Here is a 26,842-nt window from a genome sequence, read left to right on the forward strand (position 1 = left end):
GAAGAAAAATGATTAGGCAACTTTATGGCTCGAAATCAGTGATCCCGGTCGGACTCATCGGTTTCGGCATTAACTATATTAAAATATTTCGGACCAGTGTTCGGAAGACGTCGCTACCTCGAGTCACAATCATATTGACTCATTGCACATTTTGACTCGAGTAAAGTCAGGTCACTCGATGTTTGGAGGTGACTCGAGTCAAGTCAGTTGAATTTACGAAGTGCGACGCATGATTGTGAATCATTTCGTTTTGCTGTCCGTTTGAAATACTGATTGAGTCGCCATTTATTCTACCAAATCGAGGAACGAATATTGAGTTCAATATACCAGTAATAAGTCGATTTATCGCTCACTCATTCGTACGACTGCTAAATGATAGAATGCGAAACCTAATATGATGTAATAGGTTATCTCTAACTAGAGAGCAATACACAAAACTAAGTATTATATAGTATCAATTTAAAGAAAAAGTTAATCTTCCGTATAAGCCCTACATGACACCCCATTCTCCGATACACAGACAATCATTTGAAGGAATGCTGAAATAAATAATAAAAGCTACCTGGACAAACTTACGTGGAAGTATAACCACACAAAAAAGTATTCCAAAGTGATTGTCCGGAAGTTTTGAATCCGAAACGCGGCCTAAATTCGGTTTGACACCCCTGCACCAGAAAATTATTAAATGGTCATTCGGACTACTGCTGTAAATGGCGAAGAAGTTGTCAACAGTTTCCAGTTGCGAATATTTTAATGTCATGGATCTGCTAGATATCACAGGTAAAATTGTAACATGGCTTCGTCGGTTACAAAGGGCGCGGCGACCAGCACACGTTAGGCAAGTCATCCCCATTCATCTTCTCCGGCTAAATTCATTGATACGACATCATTGTAGCTGATTCAATATGCTCTCTCTTACGAGGAACACAGCCACGATCGGATGCTCTACTCGCCGTGAATTGATAAAGACTTGGGATTCGCGTACCCAAACAAATCATATTGTTCCATGTACATGGCGTAAAGTCCCTCTCGATCTTCTTGAGAGAGGTTTTTCAAATAGTTTTGATATTCCGTCGACCATTTTTTCCGGCGTGGGTTTGCTTTCAATGCTGTTAAACAACGATAAATATTATTGCAAATGCGTTCGTGTCTTCCTACAGATGCATCAACTCTATATTCAACAGAAGTGATCTTGTGTAGGGCTGGGCAAAATCGAGTACCTGAGTGATTCGATTCAGAATCACGTATTATGCTTCGAGTCGAGTCGAGTATTCGAGTATCACACATTATGACGTCATAACATAATGTAATATGTCAAAGTTCAAATACGCCACAGCAAAGAATATAATGCCTGTTATCCATCACATTAAAGATGCTTTGATATTTTTTCGACCATACCGATTTCATTGCACATCGTGACAAGGTTATGGGATGATTATGACTTCGAAAATGTGTTATTTCACGTAAGCTTTGTAGCTTTGTACTATGTTTCGTATGCTTCAATGCAGCCAATCAGTGTTTTAAGCCTTCCACATTGGAAACTAGCATCAAAACTATAATTCTCGTTGATAAATTAACTTTCAGTAGCGAGGAGCTTGTAATTTCAGTACTCGAAAATATCGTCTTTTACTACTCGACTCGAATCATTAAAATTAATACTCGATTCAGATTCGAGTACTCGAATCATTGTGCCCAGCCCTAATCTTGTGTTGTCGATATCCGTCATTCATTCATTCATTCATTCATTCATTCATTCATTCATTCATTCATTCATTCATTCATTCATTCATTCATTCATTCATTCATTCATTCATTCATTCATTCATTCATTCATTCATTCATTCATTCATTCATTCATCTGCGTCTTCGAAACACCACTAGATTCCTTCGTGGTGAATTGACTGCTTACCAGGAAAGAACGGTGTCAGGTCGTAATCTATTAAATGCGAGATATATTGGGCATCGTAATATATCGTCTCCAATTTAGCGATGTGATGGTACGAGCTTATACAAGGATAGCACATTTTTGAAAACAGCTGCCAGTGCGCATCAATATAGATGTGACGATTAGTGTCGAGGAGATATCGAACAAACTCTTGCCACGATGCGTGCGATGTTTCTGCGGTTCGGTTTTCTGTAAAATTGATAATTTATATAATGTTGGCATAGACATGATGATCTAAATCAGCGGTTCTCAAACTTTTTTAGGCACACCGCCTTCATGTTTTCCGCGCCCCTTTAACGCCATATCACAAAATGCAACCAGGATGCTAGCAATCCCAACGGATAGTTTGGTGGCAAGGAAGGTTATGACTGCTGATGAGAGAATTCTCAAACATGCAATTCGGTTCACAGAGCAAACACCACGAATTTAAGGTAATTCGCGCGGGGCACGAAAAATATCTTCAGATGACCGCCGTTTCGCGCTCCCCTTCAGATGCTTTCACCTCCACCCCCCATCCAGTTTGAGAACCACTGCTCTAAATGTAGCAGGTTGGTTGACGGGGCTGCAAATTTAAGAAATACAAGGATGTTTAAAAATCGTGAATGGGATTGAATGTATTTGGATCTGGCACCAGTCACCCCACCATATTTCGTGTACGCCAGGAGTCGCCGACTCAAAACGGTTCGCTGACCACTTTTCAAATTTCGCCGAGGCCTCGGGTCACAAGAATTCAATATCGTTGTAAAATATGCCATATAGTTTACCATCTTTGATTACAGTGATATAGTGATTTCTCCATGTCTGCTGCCAACCGTATCTATAACTAACTAGGCCAGGGGCTTTAATCTATGGGCCTTGACGCTGTTTTCAGTCGGCCATTGATATTGCATCGTATTAAACAGAGATATAAGAAATTAGGTAAATTATTAAAACATGAGAGTGTGAATAGGAAACAAGCCCGAATTACTGTTACGTTTTTGATATCTGTTTTGGCTTACAATTATAGCAGCCCCGGTTCCTTGCTGTATTTGTTGAAAAGGTGAGCGTAAAGTGGCCAACGGCTACTCTGACATGTTTAACAGCTTCGGATGTTTATCTGGTTGTTGTTGTTGTTTATTAACAGAAAAATTGTGCACCGCGGTCAAAAATGCCGTAAGAAGAAATTAAAAGCAGTCAATGATGGCATAAGTAATGGATATAAAAAATATTTTACAATAGCTATTCAGCACCACGAAAAAATATCAAGGCCAAAAAAGGAAACTTCGGAGCGGTGGAAAAACAAAATAGTCATGGCCAACCAAATACGGTGGTTGCAGGACAACACTAATTCAATGGCGAAAGGGATAATTTTGTCCACAGTGAGGAGAATTTTAAGGCAGAAATCAACATACAATTGAACACATTTCGAAACAAGGAATGTACGATGGATGTTTTAGACAGCGGATAAAAAATGTTCAGTGTTCTCTGGATACCGTCAAAGTGCGCAAAGTGGAGATTATACTGAACCAATTCTGAACAAACGGCCATTCAGACTACGCTTTCTTCTAAGCGGTTTCTACGCGCCGGCGGTTTATTATCAATGGATGGATTGAAACTTCTATAATGATGTAGGTTGTCGGATGTATGTTTGTCTGGTGTAAACAATGAGATTAGAAATGTAGCGGAAGACCACCTCGGTATACTCTGCAGACTGAATTCAAATCCTATACTTTCCAGACATAAGCAGTAATGCATTTTCACTTCTGAGGATCCATTTCGTGTTGCAAAATGCATGTGATAACTAGGGCAAGTTTTTGTTGCACTAAAAACCTGAGAAAGTTGCATTTATTTTTTTAATTTTAACAAAAGTTGCATTTATACAATTTTTTGAAATCATGAGGGTATGAGATACTCGAAAGGTTCCAGCAGTTTAAGATTTGCATGGTGTCTGCTTGTTCCGTTCCTTCCTTCGCTATTCAATCGATTATGGTTACATTTTTATTTACATAGGTTTTGAAACTTACATGAAGGCAGCAAGAAAATATGGAAAATAATAAGCGATACTACCCCCAAATCAAATATCACACCCAAACCACCTCCCTAGGTCGGCAAACATGATCCAAGACTTCCTGGAAAAGGTGACCCAGTGAAACTATCATTTTCGATCGCCTCGATTGGGCGTCCGAGAAATAGGAAAAGACCTCAAATTTGAACGACAGTGAATTAATCAAGCGATCTATTTATATATACTGCCAAATATTTCCAGACATTGTCGGGGGAGAAATGAAGATCGTTTGCCAATGGTTTGCGTAGCATGCTGAAACTTCGTTCCACAGAGCATGAAGTTGCTTGGCAATTTAACAATTTGGCATGCAGTTCTGGACTGATGTTTGGTCGGGTCATTTCCACAATTGCTTTCAGTCTCTGTTCAGTTCAAATCGATGATCCAAATACAATTGTATTCCTGAAGGATCACTGTCAAAGTCAAATGTGTAAACTCTTTCATAGGATTGCGCAATGCTACATTCTGTGCTCTCTGCTCTTTTTATTTCATCAACAAGTTTAATATAACATTGACAAATTTCCCTTAGGCTTCTAGAAAGGCTTTCAGCCGTGACTGCGTTCTTCGCTTTCATCACTAACAGCCCCGTACCTTCAAAAGCATTAGCAATCTCAAGAACTTGCGGAAGGTTTTTGGCATAGTATTCTGTTGCCTTCAACCAACTTCCCCATCTGGTGACCACAGGTTGTGGGGGACCATTGATTGCTGAAAACTTAGCTCTTCGATATTTATTTTTCACCACTGAAGCTTTTACTGCTGCAATTAGGTTATCAACATCCTCATAATTATTCCGGATTCGTTGCGCTGCATTGTGTAACGCATGAGCGACACAGGTGATGTGAGACAGTCTCGGAAATGTTCCTTAACAACACGACATGCTGCTGTCATGTAGGCTACCTTGCAGCATCTGTGATCAACAGGATAAAATGATCTCTGTCTGTTCGTAGTGTACGTACTGCATCGTCTACTGCATGTACAATGGTTTGCTGATTTGTTAATGGGCCAAGAATCTTACAATGCAAAAGATAACTGGTTTGTGGATATTCTATATCTACGAGTAGAGTGTTTAAATATTTGAATCCTGAAATATCAGATTCATCAATGACCATGAAAATGAGCTTATCTGATAGAATATTGCAGATTCGATCAACTTCATGTTTACCCATGGTATCAATTCGCTTTCGGCATGCTGACTCAGATGGAGCCTTTCGTCCAACAAATTTAAATAGAGCCTGTAGGTCAGGATTGTTAAGTATGTAGAGGCGAGTATCTGCTGAAAGGAAAGCAGCTGTCACACTGCCAACATAATCATTCCATTCGAAACTCGTTGCTGGTAGCGGTCGCTGCCGTTGTTGCGATGTTGATGACAGAGCCTTGATATGCTTTCTACTGTGACGATGTTTGTCCACTGAAAATTTCATGTCGTGCGAGACAATTGTGGAGCACAGAGTGTGCAAAATTGTTCTCCGCGGGCACTGACCACGAATTCCGCATCGTAGCGTGCAACGTAGGCTTGCGCCTTGGAAAGTGACGATTTTGTTTCTTTGGGCATTCTTGTATAAATGTTAATAATTTCTATGGTATGATATTGATATAATACAATTTTGAACAGTATCAAAAGTTCATAGTTATTCTTTGTAAGTTACCGACGACTCGCAGAGTAACTTCACTGAAAAGGTATCGGTAGCCAAAGACTCACGTAGACAATAAGGAGATTTCAATCTCTCCGTCCCTGGAACAAGCTATACGCATTTTCGGTGACGGCTAGCTATCGTCACAAACTAAAGTTACAATAACTATTTACACAAATGCCCAAGTATGTTAACTGGAATCTGTTGAGTAGAGTGAAACCAATTTCAGATGCGTCAAAACTTTTGACATCTCTAGCCTGCAACACATCTTCTGATCGCAAAACAAAATCAATTACGCCGCTTCAGTCTGTCCGCAACCAGTATGCTGTGTGTACTTTAATCAACTTCGTCCGCGTCCTCAGTCTTGATCCAGTATGACATCACAATCGCAGTAGATTGGCGAGTCAGATATCATATCTCGACAGAGCAGGAGAGGACAATTACAACATTTCGCGCGTGTAGAAATCAACATCTTTGGTATCGAGCTCCTGGTCTTGTCGTGTCGCGCCGCGTCTTCTAATTACTCACGTTTCATCAATGTGTTGATAATTTGCTCACGTAAGCAGTAGCACGTCAACAAAATACTTTGCTTATTTCCGAATCGCACAATTTACCAGTTAGTTCAGGGAGTTTCATGACTAACGGAATAGTGGGTATGCCGCATACCCGAAAAAATGGCTAGGTAAACACGGCATACACAGCATGCATGCGTCCGGCGCCTATGGTGGGCCGCATTTTCACTTGAAATCCATTAATTTAGTCTTTATTATAGTTTTATAGCATATTTTGCGCAATACTTGATTAAAGTTGCAGAAAGAAGTTGCTTGAAAAATAGAGACAAAAGTTGCAAAAAGTTGCAACATAAAACTCCTCCAAACATATTAAAACACCATACTACATACATTATGAGTATTTACGAAGCTTCCAGAAGCTGTAAAAACAGTTGCAAAAGTTGCAAAAATTTGCCCTAGTGATAACATGTTGACTTAGACAAAAATCGCATTGTATACAAAGATAAGAACGTTCACATTAACATTGCGGTCATCAGGGTTTGAGTCATTAACTCAAACCGATAAAAACCGACCACATCTGAAGCGGGGACACAATTCAGTCACGTCTACAGCTATACAATAACGCCACGGTTAAAGTGAGCCATGGGGAAACAGTGGAAGTGCAGTTATACATAAAAAACGTGGCAAATTCTCTTCATGGCTATATCGTAGGTTTTCCCGCCCCTACCGTTCTTATCAGCGTAGGCTTTGTGGATTAACTGTGACATTTTTCCAAACGATGCTCCGCCGGTTCCTGTCGGTAGCATTTTGTCCTTGTAAGCAGATACGAGTCTCTCCAGCGGTTCGCGAACTGTCATCACTCTGGTGTAGTTCGAGATCCTTTCCTTGGTTTTAGCGACGCTGGCAGGGTCGCTTTCGTTGAGATTACGCCAGACGTCTCTGCAAATAGAGATCATTAATGATGTCACAACACTCTGAATAATAGAAACACAACGCTGAATGAGAGCGTTTAGTGTTTCATTTATGTGTGCTGAGATCAAGTATTAGGGCAAACTCATTAACCCAGGGGCGGGCAAACTTTTGAGCTCGCGGGCCGCATTGAACATCTTAATGCATTCAAGGGCCGCACTATATAAAATTGGGATAATAAACGAAAACGCAATATTGGTATTTGAAAATATAGGGAGGGCATGGAGATGATATATAAGCTTAGAGGCTGCTAAATTGATGTACAAGTATAATCGAGGTGATCTCCCAAGTTTGTTCAGTGAAATGTTCACGCCATGTAGTGTCGCACATTCACACCGTACCAGGTCTTCGACTTCAAAAAAATTATTTATTTCACATATCACGAATAATAAGTGCCGCAGATCCATTTTATATTATGTTCCAAAAATATGGAATGCCATTCCATTAGCCTGGAAGGAATTGTCGTTTTCTGCATTTTGTCGCGAATACACAATTCATTTACTTAAACCGTAGTGAAGTTAGTTGCTTTACGTTGCAATTACCGTTCACCTTATTTACATATCTCCTGTTTTGATTGTATTTAGTTCTCTCAATCCTTAACTATTTTGCCTGTTACTCATTTTATGTTCCAACATACCACTATTCGGCCTGCTTACAGTTTTTTATATATTTATTTATGACGCAAGACTCGAATTGAACAATGCTTAATTAGTACTCCATCAATGCAGTTGACTGGATGATCCGCGGGAATCCCTAAGGATCGTATCGCTGCAGCATGTATTATATTTTTATTGCAATTTTGTTCAATAAAACTGTCTGTCTGTCTGTCTTATTTAAAACAAACCGAACATTGCTTTGATAATATCGTACACGCGTCAGAAAGAGCGGCGAGATTACATAGGCTGGTCGACCTGAATAACCAATCTGTCAAAACCAGACATGGGGTAATCGCGATTAGTAATCGTAATCGATTACGACGATTACAGCATTTTGAAGTAATCGTAATCGCAATCGATTACATTCGAAAAAAATCCGAAGTAATCGTAATCGTAATCGACTACTTCCCATATCTAATCGATTTGTTTGTGAATGAACGATTACTTTTTGTTTGTACAAGGACTATGACATAAACTGAATATTCGTGAAAAAGAATGAGATAATATACCACGTTAGCGTTAGCACAAACGTCTGTTTTAAAACGCCACTGACTCATTATTACGTCAGAAGTATTAGCTCCGCTCGTCATTGCGTAACAAGTATCCACATATAGTAAACAGACATGCGATGGACATTGTAGTGTGATTGTAAGAACACCTCCCGTGGTGTATATCAGGTTATCAATACACTACAGAAGCCGCTACCTCGCAGCAGGATATTGATCACCACTCTGCCTATAGTTTCAAATAGTAACTTATGTATGTTTAGTTGTGCTTAGTTAAACGCAGTTTGCCATTGCTGCTTGGCGAGCAGGAGGCCTACGCACGCACGTGCACCTGACGAAGATTCGGAATTTTGTACTCGTCGAAGGGTGCCTTTATTTTGTACATGCAAGCTAATGAAAAGCTAATGCAGCTAATTAAGCTAATGAAAGGCTAATTAGGCTAATGAAAAGCTAAGTAAGCTAATGAAAAGCTAATGAAAAGCTAAGTAAGCTAATGAAAAAGTAAGCTAATGAAAAGTAAGCTAATGAAAAGCTGATGAAGCTAATTAAGCTAATGGAAAGCTAAGTAAGCTAATGAAAAGCTAATGAAAAGCTAATTAAGCTAATGAAAAAGTAAGCTAATGAAAAGTAAGCTAATGAAAAGCTAATGAAGCTAATTAAGCTAATGAAAAGCTAATGAAAAGCTAAGTAAGCTAATGAAAAGCTAATGAAAAGCTAATTAAGCTAATGAAAAAGTAAGCTAATGAAAAGTAAGCTAACAAAAAGCTAATGAAACCAGCTAATGTAAAAATGAAGCCAATGAAGCAAGGAAGTAAGTCCAGATTAGTATTTTGCTCATATGATTCTGGATGTATCAAATCCGAAATTTTAAATCCAAGTTCAGAATCTGGATATTCGATTCTCAATAGGGATTTTTGAATTATGATTGCAATAGTGCCAATTCAGACCTAACTGCACCCTGCAAACTGGAAGATTTGACGGCACCGACAGGTTTGTTTTGGGGTGTTCATGGTGTGTCTCGACTACTATGGTCATGGTCATGGTCATTTACACCAGGCAATTTTCTACATTTTTATTCCGTAGCGGCCGACTTGTACAACGGCCCACATTCTTGGCTTTTATAAGACACCGCTTACACGGATGAGATGGCACCTAGGTCCTAGGTAGGAATTCTGGAGTCGACCTCGGTCGGACTCGAACCCACAACCCATTGGTGTGTCCGGTTATGTTTGCAAACTGAATTTGATAGCGTGAACGAACATGAACATTGAACATCAACGACGTTTCAAAGGGAGTTCTTTTCTTGATGGCAATTAGTTAGAAAGGCAAGGAGGATTTGAAAACAGCATTGTCTCACAAGCTCCAGCATGCCTGCTATCAATCAACGCATCATACAAAACTGGATTAACCCGTTTCGGCACGCGATATGTCTGGTAAACCGAATTCGCGTGGATATTGGTTGCGGGCTTGACAGTAATTTTTATTTTACAAATAAACTTCACATCATGATCGACAGATTATAATTTAGATTATTGATGGTTTTCTTTAGAACTGAATCATTCTGCGCATAATTTCAAAATTGGGAAGACTTCTTTTTCGTTACCTTTGCGAAACCTAAATGACGTACTAGTGAGACATCGGCACCATTGTCATCCTGATAATGAGCAATGAGTAAACTAACGTTGAAAACGTCCGGATATGTACTACTTTGTAATTGCATATATTTGCTGCGCTGAATTGGGATATTCACGTATCATTTCTGCTTTATAATATTTCACAGGGAGGGGCAAGGTATAGCCTATCGACTAGCGAGTCGTAACGCATTCACGCTCGTGATCTTTTATTATAATATCCGACAAGAATAATGCTTAGCGCGGAATATAGGCCTACTTGACTAGTTCCGCTTTAGTTCGCTTAAATATATTCACAGCTCCGCAGCTGCAAAACGAATTGGTTGGGGGTTCGAATCAGGCCCAAGTCGGTTCCAGTATTCCTACCCAAGTGTTGTACTGCTCGTACGATCCGCGTAGACGGTGTCTTGCAAAGGCCCCGACCCATAATAGTAGGTGGATCAGGAACCGTAATAACGAATACCAGCCTGGTGTAAAATGACCAATGACCATCCTATAGCAGTAGAAACACCATTAATACCAACCTACTACGTTAGTGTGACCACTGATAAGTGTGACTAACTGTCTCTAACATTAATTTTGTAATTCACATATCGATACATTTGTACGAGTACGTGTACTTGAGGTAGAGTTGCAACGTCACCACGTCACCACAGAGTTAACATGTGTTTATCAAAGAACCTGATTGTGACGTCCCCTCGCTTCAGAAATTGTGCAAAATTTGCAACTTTCCCCGCGCGGCAGCGCTCGTAGCAATCCCATTGGGGTCCAATTATAATAATTTTCATAGTCATTGGGAACGATAAAGTAGCAACATTTTCATAGTCGTAAATGAGTATATCACGAGTATTTTCAATAATATCGCGAGATAGTACTCGCAGCATAGTTTATTTATAAACGAGGCTGGCATTATGTCGGTTAATAACTATTATTTCAAAGATACCAATTCAGCGTCAATCAACAAACGCACACATTTAGCAATTGCAATCAGCGAAGTTTTTCGATGCGTGGTGTTCAATTAGCTTCCTTGTTACATTAGCTTCATTAGTTTTTCATTAGCTTACTTAGCTTATCATTAGCTTTTCATTAGCTTAATTAGCTTCAATAGCTTTTCATTAGCTTACTTTTCATTAGCTTACTTTTTCATTAGCTTAATTAGCTTTTCATTAGCTTACTTAGCTTTTCATTAGCTTACTTAGCTTTTCATTAGCTTAATTAGCCTTTCATTAGCTTAATTAGCTTTTCCTTAGCTTAATTAGCTGCATTAGCTTTTCATTAGCTTGCATGTACAAAATAAAGGCACCCCTCGTCGAATAAGACATTGTAGTTTCCACAACGAAGCATTACAAATAAACAGCTGCTGATATATATCATAACCTAGCCGTGCTTAGCCGTTTCTCGTAACAGCAGCTCGCTGTATATGTATTAAGTTGAAGGCACAATTTTTATGTTAACCATATCTTATTCTCATATAACTACTTGAAACGGGCGTCAATCGTTATTTCACAGTTCGTTACTTAGCATTTGGACCTGCCGCCATAACCATCTGCTTATATAGCCTGACATGTTAGCGTGGGTTGTAGCTAGAATCAGCAATTCAGCCAAAACAGCAATTCCCCTGTTCAACCGTTGGTCAACTTTCAAAAGTGAATTTCGTCAATAATATTGGTAATTGCATTATATTACTATTCATTTATAACCTCTCTGAGCCCCGAGTGTCAGATTTACCTGTAAAGCTGGGGCACGTAATTCATATTCATAGCATCTGGTATGTTGTTATAATTACTGTATGTTGTTAATTCGCGACCTCCAGTCCGTTGTATAATCACAAGATATTGTACTCGCCCAAACGTAGCAGACTAAAAGAATATCTTTTGTGAGACGCACACACAAATTGTCATGCTTTATTCCTTTGTGGATGCGCCGGGTGACATTTGCATTGTGGGACCAGATTGGAAGGACAGGAGTTATTAGTCCCGCCCACTCAGCGCGGCTATTGACAATAAAATACCCTAAGTTTCGGCCAAGGTATTTCTTTGGTATCACATCCCGTGGAGTTGCGTGTTGACCGAAACTGCTTATATGTTTTGGTGTGTTGTGGGATCGTGGCGCGGTAATGACCGGCTACGAAATGCCTGTTCCCATAAAATATAGCCTATGTATGTTTTTTCTTGAGGGGAACAGGTATGCATTTCAAACCCAGCTATCTACTGTAGCAGGGGTCACCAACTGCTTTGAAACAAAAAGCTACTTCTTGTGTAATGTGTACTGATTATTGCGACGACCGACGGGTTACCACGTAGCCTACTCCCGTCGTTTATCCATGTTCAGTTGGATTTCTTTACTTAGAGTAAGACAATCAGAGCACTGGGCCGGGTTTCCGCCCCTTACCAAGAAAAAAACGCTCACTCGCAGGGACTCACACCAGCTCCTCCAAGCTCAGTTGCGTTGCTGCAGTGCGCGCAGAAGCGCCGATCTCCGCGTCTAGACTCGGGAATATTAACTATATAGATTCCCGTTGAGCCGCCGCGTGGGCGAAGACAAGCAATCCCCCGAGCGACTGCGTTTGTATGTTCCTTGGCGTCGGCCGACCCATGTTCAACTGATGCTCATACGAAACGAGCTTCAAATATCAAATCTCTCATTTGGATATTTGCTACAGCGCAGTGGTGGCCATACGAACGGGGGGGGGGGGGGGGGGCTGGACGAGACTTACCGGGGGCCGCCCTATAAGTATCTATCCGTAACTTATGGGGGGCTTCGCCCCCCAGACCCCTCTTTCCCATCTGTTATTATTATCTATCTATCAAGGTTTGGCCAGGTGCTGGATTCGGCCATGTCTATTTTTTCATGTGTGCAAAGATAGACGACAGTAGAACTAAGTAATTCTACCGCATGCAGAGACGTGATGATTATCGGGATATGGTACGTTTCTAACAAATGCAGAGATTTGATGATGATTGACACATCTGTATGGAATCCTATACTTGCCTTACACGGATTTCCATGTTTATTCGTTATTATCCCTGAAAAAAGCGCATAATCCAAATAGGGGAGCCCTTCGGCCAGCCCCCCCTGGCGGCCGCCCACCTCGCCCACCCCAAAAGCCACCACTACTACAGCGACCGCGGACGACTCATTTGGTCCGTGTTGGTGACCCCTGTACTAGAGATATTTGAATCGCAAAGCTCGAAAAACATTTACAAGAATTAATTAAATTCTCGAAAATGCTCTATAATATATGTTGGTTTACGAAATACTTTTGAGTCCCCTTCGAGCACGCTCCCCACTCTATTAAGGAATTTGGGGCGCGGCAGGTAAAGACCTGGCAATAATGCAAATCGTTGGATGCGATAAATCATGCACTATAAAGTTGTGCAATTGATATATTATGACGTAATAAGCAAATGACGCAAGATGTATGAAGAAAGTTGATATCTCATTAAGCCTTTTCATCACAATCCTTGTGTTGCCTTCCCATATATCGTTTAAGATTATAGTCCTAAGCAAAACTAATGTAATCGTGAGTAATCGTGATTACTTTTTCAATGTAATCGTAATCGTAATCGACTACTTCCTGATTTTGCTGTAATCGTAATCGTAATCGTAATCGCGTGATTCCGAAGTAATCGTAATCGCAATCGATTACATTCATAAAGTAATCACCCCATGTCTGGTCAAAACTATCCAGATGAAAGTCGGTTTTCCCGATTCTTGGAACAGGATTGAAATTTCAATCTGTGAAAAGCGATCTGTTCATAGATTTACTAATTCCACTTTTGGTTCAGTTCGAGGACACACAATGCTGACAGCATCATAACCATGTTAGAGTCAAACACGCTTCTACTATGTGTAGATAAAATATAAATACCCTAATTCTACGCATACAGAGAACGAATTGACCTAAGACACGCGCGAATCGTTTTTAATAAGCACATCACTGAAATAATTAAAACTGGAGTGGCCAATCTAAAATCACACTCGTGATCCGAATTATGCCAATCTCGTTTAGGATTTCTGTGATGATTAGCAGCTGTAACTTTTCAAACTGCGTGGGGATTAAGATCGGGATGTCGCGCCAGAAATTATGCATAAAAATAACATACCTTAGAACAGTGGTTCTGAAACGTTTTAAGACACGTCCCCCTTATAAATATTTCGCACGACCCCCCTTATCGTCATATTACAAAACGCAACTAGGATGCTAGCAAACCTAACTGATAGTTTAATGGCATGGAAGGTTACCACTGTGGATAAGAGATTTTTAAATATGAAATTCAGACTAAATACAGAGCACTAATAATGAATTGAATGGAAATCGCGCGAGGCGCGAAAAATATTTCAGTTGAGCTCAGCTTCGCGCCCCCTTCAGATGCTTTTCATGCTCCCAAGGGCGCTCGTCCCCAGTTTGAAAACCAGTGCCACAGAATCATCATGGTGCAATATACTTAGACAAAGTTTCATCAAGTCGCTGCATTAAATCGATTTTTAGTACACATTTTATCTATATTCTTTATACGTTCCTTTAGACTCTCGCGGGTCGCACAGAACGGTGTTGCGGGCCACATGCGGCCCGTGGGCCGTACTTTGCCCACCCCTGCATTAACCCATAGTTTTAATCAACAATTCAGTTCCTGAACAAATCAAACAACACTGTGCCTCGCCATCTGTTGACTTTGAATCCATTTATAAATTTGTTACGGTACAATTTGTCATGCAGATCAGTGTTTTACTGCGTCACTGACGATGACGCCGACGAGTTTTTCTGCGCGCAAATGCACTTGTACGTGTGTGCACCTGTATACTGTAGAGATGGTAGATATAATTATGTCGATGTAGGAGAGATGTGGTACCGATGAAACAGTGCGACCGAACCATGGGACCGACCCATGATTACAGTACGCGAATTTGTCTACAATTGCATGCTGGCAGAATCTTTCCTCACATGCAAAAAAATTCGACCTGCGTGATATATGGGGTCTGTGACAGATGATTTTTGTTTTGGGGGGTGTAACGTAAATTTGGATCGACGTATACATATATATAGATATCACCTTCCACGCTAACAAACCAGCCCTAATTTTTAATATGAAGTGTATAGAGCTTGTATCAGGGTATATATTGCCATATACTTTGTATTTCAATACTATCCTCGAGTGGAGTATTTTCAATTCAATTGCAACATTTATAGGGTGGGGGTCCTATGGTTTTATATATATGTACCATTAATTCAGAAAGTTTGGGCGTAAATCGAAACGTTGCAGGGATATAGTTATCATCTAACCATGAATGTTTCACATCCTGGAGTAATTTGCCTTTAATTCGAGAGAATCAGCGAGATTCAATCGCTAAACCTACTTGCATCAACGTCTGAAATATATTCGTATGTGTTGTGTAATATCTGTGTCTAAGAAGATCTAATCGGGAGAACAGAGGATTCTAGGTTAAGTAGCAAGCCAGCTAAACCTATAGTACTTTGGTTTATTATACTTCTACTCCCAGGAACTAATATCTCTGCAATTATCTCTGCAACACCAACATTTGAGTTGATATTATCTATTTTCTTCTTGAAGGTGACGATGAAACATTCTTCATGTAGCTTAGATTATAGTACATAACAAAACAAGATGGAAAATTCGAATTTTTGATCGTATGTCTCATAGATCTTATGGTCGTGTGCCTTTGGACCGACCAGATGGGGACCGATGATACGTTCGAGCAACAAATTCCGAACGTTGATAAATATTATTTTGAAAATGCAGATATTCATGTGAATGTCCGCGATAAGTAGGGCTTGGATCAAAGTGTTGAGCCAGCAAAAGATCTGCTATTCTCGGCCTTAGATTTGAGGGCCAGAGATAATTTTGCAATTTTTGATCCATCGGTACCACATCTCCCATACAATCTGTTTCAATGTGGTACGTGTCCACGGGTGCAAATTTCATTTTATCAGGAAATAGTAAAGTTACGTGTACCACCGAGTATTTGTATCTATACTATCTATATCACAGGCCTATGCAGTGTACGCCTGATGTTTTCCAATGCATTTGCCGCGTTAATGTAAATCGTAAAAGTCTTCAGCTTCGATATTCATTTCCCGTGTACCTTCACTCTATGTAACGTTCTCCTCTTCGAAACGCACTGCGGATATGATAACGCCTCAAACAATGTATTGTCAAATATTGACACAATTGTCGTGTCCCATATTTCATTCACTCACACGTCGTCGACTATCGCGTATTTACTGAAAGAAGCACTACAGTATATATATGTTGATTATCAAGTCTGTAGGGTCCGTGAAGGCACTACTTACCATTGTTGTATAGTATATACGGTTGGCCGCATATGTTATTGACATCGATGACGACGACACGTACAGAACAAGTTACTCATGTTACTCACGGGCTTTCAAAGGACCAATACATTGTGGAATTGACTCATTTGCTATTAGTGCGTTTAATCAGATAAATGCTGGTACCCATGGAAAATAGCGTATGGTTGGCCTCTCATAAATCATTTTCGAATCATGCCTTGATATCTTAATAATTATCGTCGTATTCGATCGCCCGAACCGACCGACAGCTTGAGCTTGTGAATGCAGCCTTAAAGCTACTCTTTAAAGTTTTTATTCAACCTGATATCACAGTGCTTACGTAACACGTCAGACTTTCGAGGATCTCTAATAGGAAATAGGAAAAACAACTCTATTCAAGAAAACCCATGATGGGTGCCTAAACGATAAATACATGGATGGAAAATTGGTTTATTAATCAAATGTCACCAGATGGTGTATATCATCATGCCATCAGCACTTCCAGGTGTCTTACATTGCATTCATACCCATTAAAATGGGTGTGGAAGCAATTTATTGTCCCAGAAGCCGTTTAGCTGATTCCCTTAGTCATGGTGGATACCGACGAAATACAAATTTTACCAAGTATTAAAATGGTTGTGGAAGCAATTTATTGTCCCAGAAAGAGCCGTTTAGCTGATTCACTCCCTTAACCATGGTGGATACCGACGGAATACAAATTTTACCACGTATTGGCAATGAAGTAGGCTACTAAGGCGGCTTGACCAACAGCGAACACCAAGTGGTGCTTAAGTGGTGCTTAAGCGGGGTCCCGGGGTGCTCACGGGTTCCCTGGATGTCAAGACACACAGCAAACTTGTAGGCTACATATGATTTGCGGTGGCACGTCCGTCTGAGCCATGCTTGGCTGCAATCGAAACCCCGCCTTTCTGAAATGCCAATTCAACATTTATGAGCTCATTTGCAACTAGGCAATTTGTATCACGCCAGACAATACGATGTAGCTATATAAAGTTACGCATAGCACAGTTCATTTTATGTACCAGTATTGCTTCCCCAGGTTCGTAAAATTTAATATCCTCTGGCTCAGATTTATTCGCTATAGGCATTGACTTGGATTAATTGAAACACACAGCGATAAGTCTTGCGGGGAAAACATCCTTCGGAGGTAATGGTTTTCAGTTCAATGCTATAGTTTCGAGTAATGGGTATGGACTGCTGTGTGTGCAATTAAATCATTTACTTCAGTGTTTGTCTTCGCTAACTTTCAGGTCGCCTTGGGAAACAGTAATGTACTGCCTGCATGTATTTGCTAAACGGTATAATGATACACCGATTTGGCATCAGCGCATGCGGAATCAAAACTTACAAATATCCACCCAAGACGTGGGCTTCGCCACCTCCAATTTTATCTGGGAATTGCTCATGGGCCATGTCTTCCATCGTAACAAGAGCTCTCTTCCAGCTAGTACTTCCGCATTTCGGTACTTCGCACAAGAGCAGCTGTCGTTAAAATCGATACTATTATCCATCTCGTAAAATGTAAAGTACATTCACAGTTGGTCAAAGTAGTCAAGAAAGATAGAATTAGCGGCGATGATAAGATAGCGAAATCGAGCAAAATAGTTGAACTAACTAATCATGCTACCACATAAACACGCCGATATATAGATAGGCTGGGTGTCATAATAACATGTGGTATTTTATCGCTATAACGAGCTCTTTTGAGTCAAAATCTAGATTTACGGGCAATATGTATGTACCCCCAAATGTGTTGAGCCTAAGCCGAAAGGTCATTTTCTGTCAACATTTGAGTTAATATATATTCTATATTTCTAAGGTGGCGACCAAACATTCTTTTTTTGACTGGTTGTAGGTTAGATTATAGTATACACAGCAAAAGAGTTGGAACATCTGGGGTTTTGAGCGCATGTCTCAAAGGTCCACAGGTCATGTGCCCTTGAATTCAACCGGCGGGGACCGATGATACGATCGAGCAACAACTTTCGAACATTCTTAAATATCTTCTGAAAAGGCGGATATTCGTGTAGATGTCCGCGGTAGATAATAGATTCTGCTTCAAAGTGTTGAGCCAGCAAAAGATTTGTTGTTATCGGCTGAACATTTTTGGCGACAGATCATTTTGTAATCTCATGATCCATCGGTACCAAATCTCACCTACATAGATATATAAACACCAATTTTTCGTATGAAGATACCGATTTTCGGACCAACTGTTGGTGGTTAGGTGCTTTTTGATCTTCCAAAAAGTTTTATTTACTTACTCCGTGGATGACCACAAAGCTGATTCAACTTATCCGTAAACCTAACCGGTGGCATATCCAAATAGACACCAAGAACTGCCCAGAACATGAACGAGAAAGATTTCGACGTTTCAGGAATCGCACCGTGCATCTCATTTCCAAGGCAAAAGCAAAGTACAATGAGAGATTTTTCAACAGACACAAAAAGGACAATCGAAAAACATGGCCAGGACTTAACTCTCTCCTACATCGGAAAAAAGGCCATAAGTCTGTTTCGGAAATTGTGAATTCGGACACCGCAAACAAACTTTCAGACCCGGCGGTCATCGCGAATCACTTCAATGGATATTTTTGCAACGTAGGCCCTAATATTGCTTCTTCTATTACAAAACCTGTGTCGGCCAGGTCAGAGGTGAGATCGATATCCCAGTCGATTGTGCTTGAACCTACGACCAAATCCCATCATGGTTTTTAAAAATGATAAGCCTGCTTATCGGTCAATATATGGCCCATTTTTTCAACTTCATGATAGAAAATGGAGTCTACTCATGCTATCTAAAAAAGCCAGAGTAGTCCCTGTACACAAAGCTGGGGATAGAACTAATGTCACCAACTACCGTCCGATATCCGTTCTCCCATGCATCGGGGTTGTATTCGAAAAGTTGCTCCTCTCCCGCCTGTCCTCATTCCTCGCCAAAATGTCTATCATTTCCCCTCAACAATTTGGCTTCCGAAACAAACACCAAACCGCACATGCCCTCCTAACAGTGGCCGAACAGTATTATGATATCTCAGAGAAGCGAAATGTGGGATGCAGCATTTTTCTCGATCTAAAAAAGCGTTTGACTGCGTAGATCATAAAATTCTCATCTCGAAATTGGCGCGTTACGGACTTCGGGGTCCACAACTTGAGCTCATGAAAAGTTACCTCACTGGACGCCAACAAATAGTTGCGATTTGAAACATCTTGTCCTCTCCTCACCTGGTGACCTGTGGTGTGCCCCAAGGCTCAGTACTTGGACCGGTCCCCTTCACCTTATATGTCAACGACATTTTTGAAACCTCCTCATTGAACACCACACTGTTCGCTGATGATACTCACCCCCTCTCTTCCGCATCTTCGACGGCAGAGCTGGATGCCCTGACTGGTGACCAAATGCACAAAGTCCATGAGTGGAAGGTCCAGAACAGCCTTTGCATAAACGTCTCGAAATCCCAATTGCTGACAGTAAATTCAAAAAATAACCTAACCGTTAATATCGCTGGTCAGCCCTTTTCCAACACAGATAATGCCAAATATCTCGGGTTTTTACTGGACTCGAACATGTCCTGGAAGAGTCATATTCAGTCGCTAGAAACTAAATTATCACCGAAGTGCGGCCTGTTCTACAGCCTTAGGCGCTTCATGCCAGCATGGGTTCTTTTGATACTCTTTATATCCTTAATCCAATCGAAGTTACATTATGACATCCTCTGTTGGGGGGCTGCCAGTAAAACTGCAATCAAGGCACTGCAAAAACTACAGCATAAAGTAGGCCTACTCCAAATCATAGCTAGTGCCCCTAAGGGGTCTGGCTGCCCATCCAATAATGTCACTGCTGAAGAGATTCGGCGTCCTAAACATAGAAGATATGCGGAAACTAGAAATCGCCAAGTTTAGGTATCAGTTTCACTGCGGTCGTTGCCCCGAATATTTCAATTACTTCTTTACCTCGGAATCAAAAGCGCACAAGTACAACACACGCGCGTCCACGTCGTCCGAATATCATATGATCGACCGAAAAGATCATCACTCTATCAAATATGCCAGACCTGATGTGTGGAACAGTATCCTGCCGGCCATCCGGCAGTCGACGAGGATGTCCACATTCAAGTCGAAATACAAGCAATTACTACTAAATAAATACAGTCCATCCTCAAGATTACCGGACCACGACTGACCTATCGATCTCGCTTCCCATGACATGCCGCCCTATTTCTTGTCACTTTCTTTTTATATACTATCTTCTTTACTTTCATTCAGTGTGCATGCCTCCTCTTTACATCGCCTAGGCCAAGGTGGTTGTCTGATTCCATAGACAACTCCTAGTCGCTTCGACATCTTCCTTTCTTTTCATTGTATCGCATTTTTTGTGGTGTATTGATCTGATAACATTTCTAATAAACCAATGATGATGATACTACATCTTGGACGGAATTCCACGCAGTGAGTTCTTCCTTAATATTAAACAGGAATCTTTCATTTCATATTCGAATCTGAGGTCCATCAAAGATAGCAGCTCCAACCGTTTCGTTTGCTAGGGATACTAGGTCTACTATGCCCACTTTATAAGATTATCAGTAAATTGTCAAAAGAGATGAGATGCATATGAGTATTGTAGTTAAAACGATTTTCAAGGACAATGTGATTGCTTTCTACTCCTCTTTCTTCTTGGTAGGATGACCAATTGGTACAAGAGGAAATATAGTTCGGTTATGCAAAAGTACAATTTTAAGGCTTAACAAACTACTTTTTGACAAGCAAGGATCTCGCATCAGGCCATGTTCATATTTATTGAATATTTCGGACAACATGAGGGCTCTTCAATAGTCAATAATTAAACTGGTCAACAAAATGATTAAAAAATGGCAGAACATCGAGGATTCGTTTCGGGAGTTTTCAAGGTTGCTGATTACGAATATCACATTCGTCTTGACAGATTGGGTCTATAGTTTAGAAGATACTTATACCCATAAAAAGCCAGAACTTACTGTATTTACCCCTGAATATTTTACTTGGTAGGTAGTAAATCGTACCTCTTTCTACTTCTATGCTGCGCACGAATAGATAATCCATTTCCCAGTTATGTTCTTACGTTTCATTGAACAATATGATATTTACAATGTCGCTGGACGAATGGATGGTGCATTTACAGTTGTATTCTTTTCAATGGTGAATCGTGGAAAATGATACTATGAAAGTTTGAGTATTTCCAACGCAGTGTGCAATATGAAAATGGTGTCCTGAACTCGACAAAATATCTACAGTGTGGTTTTGCATCCCTCAAACCCCAACAGCTGCTTAAAACCTGACATATATGGCATTTTTGTAGGGAAGTAAAATCGCGGCACTCAAATTTTAGGGTAATTCCCATTTCCAGCCGATTTTCTTCCAGCTCAACATGCACAGTGCACACAGATGCAAGGGGTGAATTAAAGAAAAAAGTAACTAGAATATGTTTTTGAAGCATAAGGCATGGGAAACGAATTGAAAACTAGGGATGGTGTGAACGCGAGGTTCACGTTCGCGTTCTGTGTGTGAACCTCTGAAATTTAGAGGTTCACGTTCATAAACGAAGCTTGGGAGGCTCTGCACTGTAATTCATTTAAATATATTACAATTTTCACTTCAATATAAAATCTTTATTGAAATGTATTACGTTTCAACTGTTGGCCATATGCACGGCGATGGCAGCATATAAAATCAACACTAAACGAGTATGCTCCTTGATAATCTCAAAAATTTTACTTGCTTCAAGACAAAAGTTTCCTCGAAATATCCAGCTTTCCGTTTGTGAATATTTAATGACTCTCTGCCGTGAGCTTGACCCGCAATCACACAACATCAAGAGCGAAATACACTAAATGTAGTTAGCGAATGGTGCTTATGCAACCAATCAATGAGATTGATATCGTCGTCTGACGTAAATAAATCTAGCAAGCGTGTGGGGTCAATATGATTAGTTGATTACTGTATCATAAAACCAAATCCGTGGGATTGGGTTGTTGGCTACTGCTTTATAACTTGTTAATGGGGTAATATCGGCCGCAAGTATGAAGAAACCTGTTCTACACTTTGCTCAATATCAACGTAGAAATTCTCAGACGCCAAATACATTGTCCGGTCTGGCGTAAGGCGTAAGCTTATATTTCCCTGCAAGACCCCGTCGAAATTGTTGGCGAAGTGACGGAAGATATTGGTTTTATGGGGTTATTATAACATTTTATTGCCCCCGTCGATACATTTAGCGGCGTTTAAAACTTCACTATGTACTTCAGCATTGTGGCATTATGTGGCTCGAGTCGTCGCTCCGTATCGTGCACACTGTAGATCAGTGGTTCTCAACCTTTTTTGACACGCGCCCCCCTTGGAGATGGTCAAAAAAATCGCGCCCCCCTGACCCCCTTGCATTTATCGTCATGTCAAAAAGAGCACATCATCTAATACAGAGATGGGCAACGTTTTTGACAATCATGGCCGCATTTCGATTGCTTATGTAGCGTAAGGCCGCATTCCAGCGCATAGCCGCAATGAACGATCTGGACGCAAAATTCCCATGGTAAACTGTCCATATCCCTTCCCGGTGAACTCGGGACTATTCTACTTTTCACAATGGCCTATTGTACGCACCAAAATCGCGAGTGGCAATGTTATGAATAGTTGCCGGGAGGGGCATATTTTGGCGCGGAGCGCGAAAATTTTTCAGGGCCGCGAACGAATTGGTATTTCTTACCAATTCCCATTCCGGCTCAGATTAGGAAGGGCGGTACTGCATTAAAATCGAAAAATGAAGTCTTGTTGAATTGCGCGGAGGGCGAAGAAAATTTCAAGATTAATTAAAATCTCTCGAAAATGCGGGAGTGAATTCGTAATTGCAATTTGCATGTCGACGTCCGCCAACACATACTAATTGAATTAGGCGTCGACGGCCGCTCAAATTCCCTTCTACGGCCGCAGGCTGCCCACCCCTGATCTTATAGTATACATAAGGTATATCTTACGCCAATTTTGAATCTGCATTCCAGTTGTTGAGTCTTTTACATGACAAATTTCTCCAAACTTGTTTGAAAATAACAAAAAAAAAACATTGAACAAGACATCCGGTAATTAATTTTAAGGTAGGTCACCCTGGGACTAATCCTGATGCTGGTAGTGAGTACAGAGAGCAAGGCGTCGTTCTGTCCTGCCAGGCTAAATTTGATCAGTTTTAGAAATTAATTGAATTGTGTTGATTTATCTCCTAATTGAGGGCGAAACCGGGTAAACGATGTTGCATCTAAGTCTGTCTTAGGCAGTGCAGTTCGCAAGCTACTAACAAGAGCTGCCCAGCGCGACAAGCTTTAGGCTACTGTCAAAGCTATGAAACAATGAATGACTTACACGTGGGAATTGCTCTCTATATATCTCCAAAGAATTTCAAAAATTTGCTCAAATCAAGTTGAAATCAGACTACACTCCGTTGAGCGCGGTTGCTAGAGTTTGTATTTTGCAAGCTTTCTTGAATATGGAATAAATTTCATCTTCATTAATCGTCTTCTCATAATGGATGTGAAACACATGTTCAGACACGTACAATTTATACTAACTTTGTCAATTTCTCGCGCCCCCCTGTACTGACTTCGTCAATTTTTCGCGCCCCCCCCCCTGAGAGCCTCCCGCGCCCCCCAAGGGGGGCGCGCCCCCCAGGTTGAGAACCCCTGCTGTAGATTAACATAGGCTATCATTTCACTGAAATATAGGGTTGGAATTAGCAATAAAACGTCACGTGATGTCATGAGGTTCACGTTCGCGCTCACACAGAACCTTTCAAAAAGGTTCGCGTTCACACGAACCTAGACCTTTCAGAGGTTCACACAATCCCTACTGAAAACCATGACTTTTTGAAAGTCGGTGAATTCTGAACAACTCCAGTATGTGCGCATTACTTTCTGCGCGAGGAACGCGATATGCCAACACCTTCTGTCAATACTACCTTCAAAAAACGCAACCATCGATTGCTGATCAGCGACATTTATCCTTGTGTGTTACAATTCCAAACAATTCTGCGATTTGATTCAGGCGACGATTAGATATTCACGTTTTGCGATGGATCATGGCCAAGTAAAACCAACGGATATATTCTGACGCAAATCATTGCTTCGCGCCACTGTGTGACAATGGGTCGAAATGAAATTTCCAATATGATCACTTACCCGATATTTATCCGAAAAGTAAAAGCGCGGACGATGTGCGGGTATCAACTTGAAAATAGCGTCTAAATCAAATCCGAACTTCTGGTTGTTGACGTGACACCCTCTCTGCAAACCGGCAAGACGTTCATTCGATACTAGCTTCATGCTTTCTCTTAGCGAATCAACGGATGGATCTTTCGCTGCGAAGTATTTTACCGTCCGAATTCCCGTTCGATAACTATTTCTCTTATCAACATACCGACTATTTTACTGTTCTTTGTAGCTGGTAAATCGGACCGTGTCGGTTTTGGCGTCTGTGGCGGCATATTGATCGCCATAGTCTGGAGACGTGGTGCATCGTGATTTGGCATGTGTTTGACATGGTCATTTTGAGTTGACTTCGGAAGACGAATATTATCCTTATGTCCTTTCAGCTTTGGAATAGTTATGTGGATTTGTGAGTTAACTGTTTAAGCATCTACATTCTACAATTTCCGGAATACCCGTCCAGGACACTTGCACATAGCGGGGGACCGCCATCTTAGCAGTATCGGTACATATTTTAGATGCTCAATTGTCATTACCGATATGGAAAAATCTACACCAGGGGTGGCCAACCTTTTGGTCATTCACGGCCGCATTTTGACTACTGATGTAGCCGACGGCCGCATTCCAGGGCATCGGCGTAATGAACTACCTGGACGTCAAATATCCATGTTAAAATGTCTGTGGCCATTTCCGGTCAACAGATTTTCAGTTTCACTAATGAATTTCGTCATTGATATTCGTAGTTTCATATATCACTATCAAACTGTTATTCTTTCTTAGCCCTGTGATCAGATTCACTTGTAAAGTTGATGGAGAGGGTGTTTTCTAAAATTCAGGATAAGTTATAAATCAGGGCTAGACAATTATTTTTCTCCGCGGGCCAAAGGAGAAGCAGAAATTGCGTTGGCGAGCCGAGTCAAAAAAATTTAGCTGTGTTCTCTTCTCTCTGTAGCTCTTCTCTGATGATGCGTCTTCGGGTTGGCGAATTGTGATTAGTTACTTGCTGGTTGCATGCCTTATTTCTTGACCTCCCATCAGGATTATTGGTATAGTTAGGAGCACACGATTGCGAGTTTGTATTTCAATATGGGGCCTGGCTGCCCATCCAATAAGTCGCTGCTGAAGAGATTCGGCGTCCTAAACATAGAAGATATGCGGAAACTAGAAATCGCCAAGTTTATGTATCAGTTTCACTGCGGTCGTTGCCCCGAATATTTCAATGACTTCTTTACCTCTGAATCAAAAGCGCACAAGTACAACACACGCGCGTCCACGTCGTCCAAATATCATATGATCGACCGAAAAGATCATCGCTCCATCAAATATGCCGGACCTGATGTGTGGAACAGTATCCCGCCGGCCATTCGACAGTCGACGAGCATGTCCACATTCAAGTCGAAATACAAGCAATTACTACTAAATAAATACAGTCCATCCTCAAGATTACCGGACCACGACTGACCTATCGATCTCGCTTCCCATGACATGCCGCCCTATTTCTTGTCGCTTTCTTTTTCTATACTGTATTCTTTACTTTCATTCAGTGTGCATGCCTCCTCTTTACTACGCCTAGGCCAAGGTGGGTGTCCGATTCCATTGACAAATCCAAGTCGCTTCGACATCTTCCTGTCTATTCATTGTATCGCATTTTTTGTGGTGTATTGAACTGATAAAATTGCTAATAAACCAATGATGATGATGATGATTATTTTCCTATGCTGTTCGAATCTGTACTGTGGGCGCTGATTGGAAAGGGCGCTGCTATATTATAAAATCCTAAAATGAAGTTATATTGAATCGCGCGCAGCGCGAAGAAAATTTCAAGATCAGTTAAAGTCTCTCTAGAATTCGGGAGTCAATTCGCAAATTCAAATTGCAAGTCGACGGCCGCCAGCACATACTAATTGAATTACGTGTCCACGGCAGCAGGTTGGCCACCGCTGATCTATAGGCTACCATAAATCACCATTACACGCTGAAAAAGTCATTGTAGTAAAATAGTAAACACGATGTCCTATCTGACCTATCTCACTTTGTCCATACCGTGCACACACAGGGAAATCAGCCTTTGGTTTAAGAGTTTGTAACAGAATATTTGGATGCGAATCAGTGCCACGAATTACAACTCATTTTTTGGCATTGGCGATGTCGACAGACTTTCGCAGTAAGTATGAAGGACAGAAACTATTTTGCCGACTATGGATGGGGCATGTACGTTGTTTGCACCAGTCTATAGTTACCTACAATTCTTATCGTCCATTCCGAATATACGCAGATCGTAACTGCGCAGAAGGCTATCACTGTAATCCCTGTCGCCTTTAGAAATGTCTTTGATAACATAATTCTATACTGTAAAGACTGAAATGGAATATCGCTCACGATTATTTAAAAATAC

At 40.9% G+C, this 26,842-nt stretch overlaps 1 protein-coding gene across 1 annotated transcript; it reads right to left on the reverse strand.

Moving 5' to 3' along the window:
• Positions 1-732: 732 nt before the first annotated feature.
• Positions 733-26,842, reverse strand: LOC145455778 (carbohydrate sulfotransferase 9-like). Its single transcript, XM_080333779.1, has 7 exons — positions 26,692-26,842; positions 24,659-24,833; positions 24,421-24,599; positions 17,574-17,707; positions 6,857-7,068; positions 1,910-2,134; positions 733-1,109 (listed from the first exon to the last, which is right to left on the reverse strand). The coding sequence occupies exons 1-7, from the start codon at positions 26,785-26,787 to the stop codon at positions 946-948; spliced, it is 1,185 nt and encodes a 394-aa protein (XP_080189905.1). The 5' UTR covers positions 26,788-26,842; the 3' UTR covers positions 733-945.

The sequence above is a fragment of the Botryllus schlosseri genome, chromosome 14 (genome assembly GCF_051294905.1).
Source record: "Botryllus schlosseri isolate E-star chromosome 14, Bs_hap1, whole genome shotgun sequence".
In the NCBI taxonomy this organism is placed as follows: Eukaryota; Metazoa; Chordata; class Ascidiacea; order Stolidobranchia; family Styelidae; genus Botryllus; species Botryllus schlosseri.

Excerpts from the sequence above, each read along its gene's own strand:
- LOC145455778 (XM_080333779.1), bottom strand. The coding sequence starts at position 26,787 with ATGTTATCAAAGACATTTCTAAAGGCGACAGGGATTACAGTGATAGCC. Across the intron at positions 24,600-24,658 it reads AAAGAACAGTAAAATAGTCG|CGAAAGATCCATCCGTTGAT; the intron begins GTATGTTGATAA and ends AATACTTCGCAG. Across the intron at positions 1,110-1,909 it reads CCTGACACCGTTCTTTCCTG|CATTGAAAGCAAACCCACGC; the intron begins GTAAGCAGTCAA and ends GTTGTTTAACAG.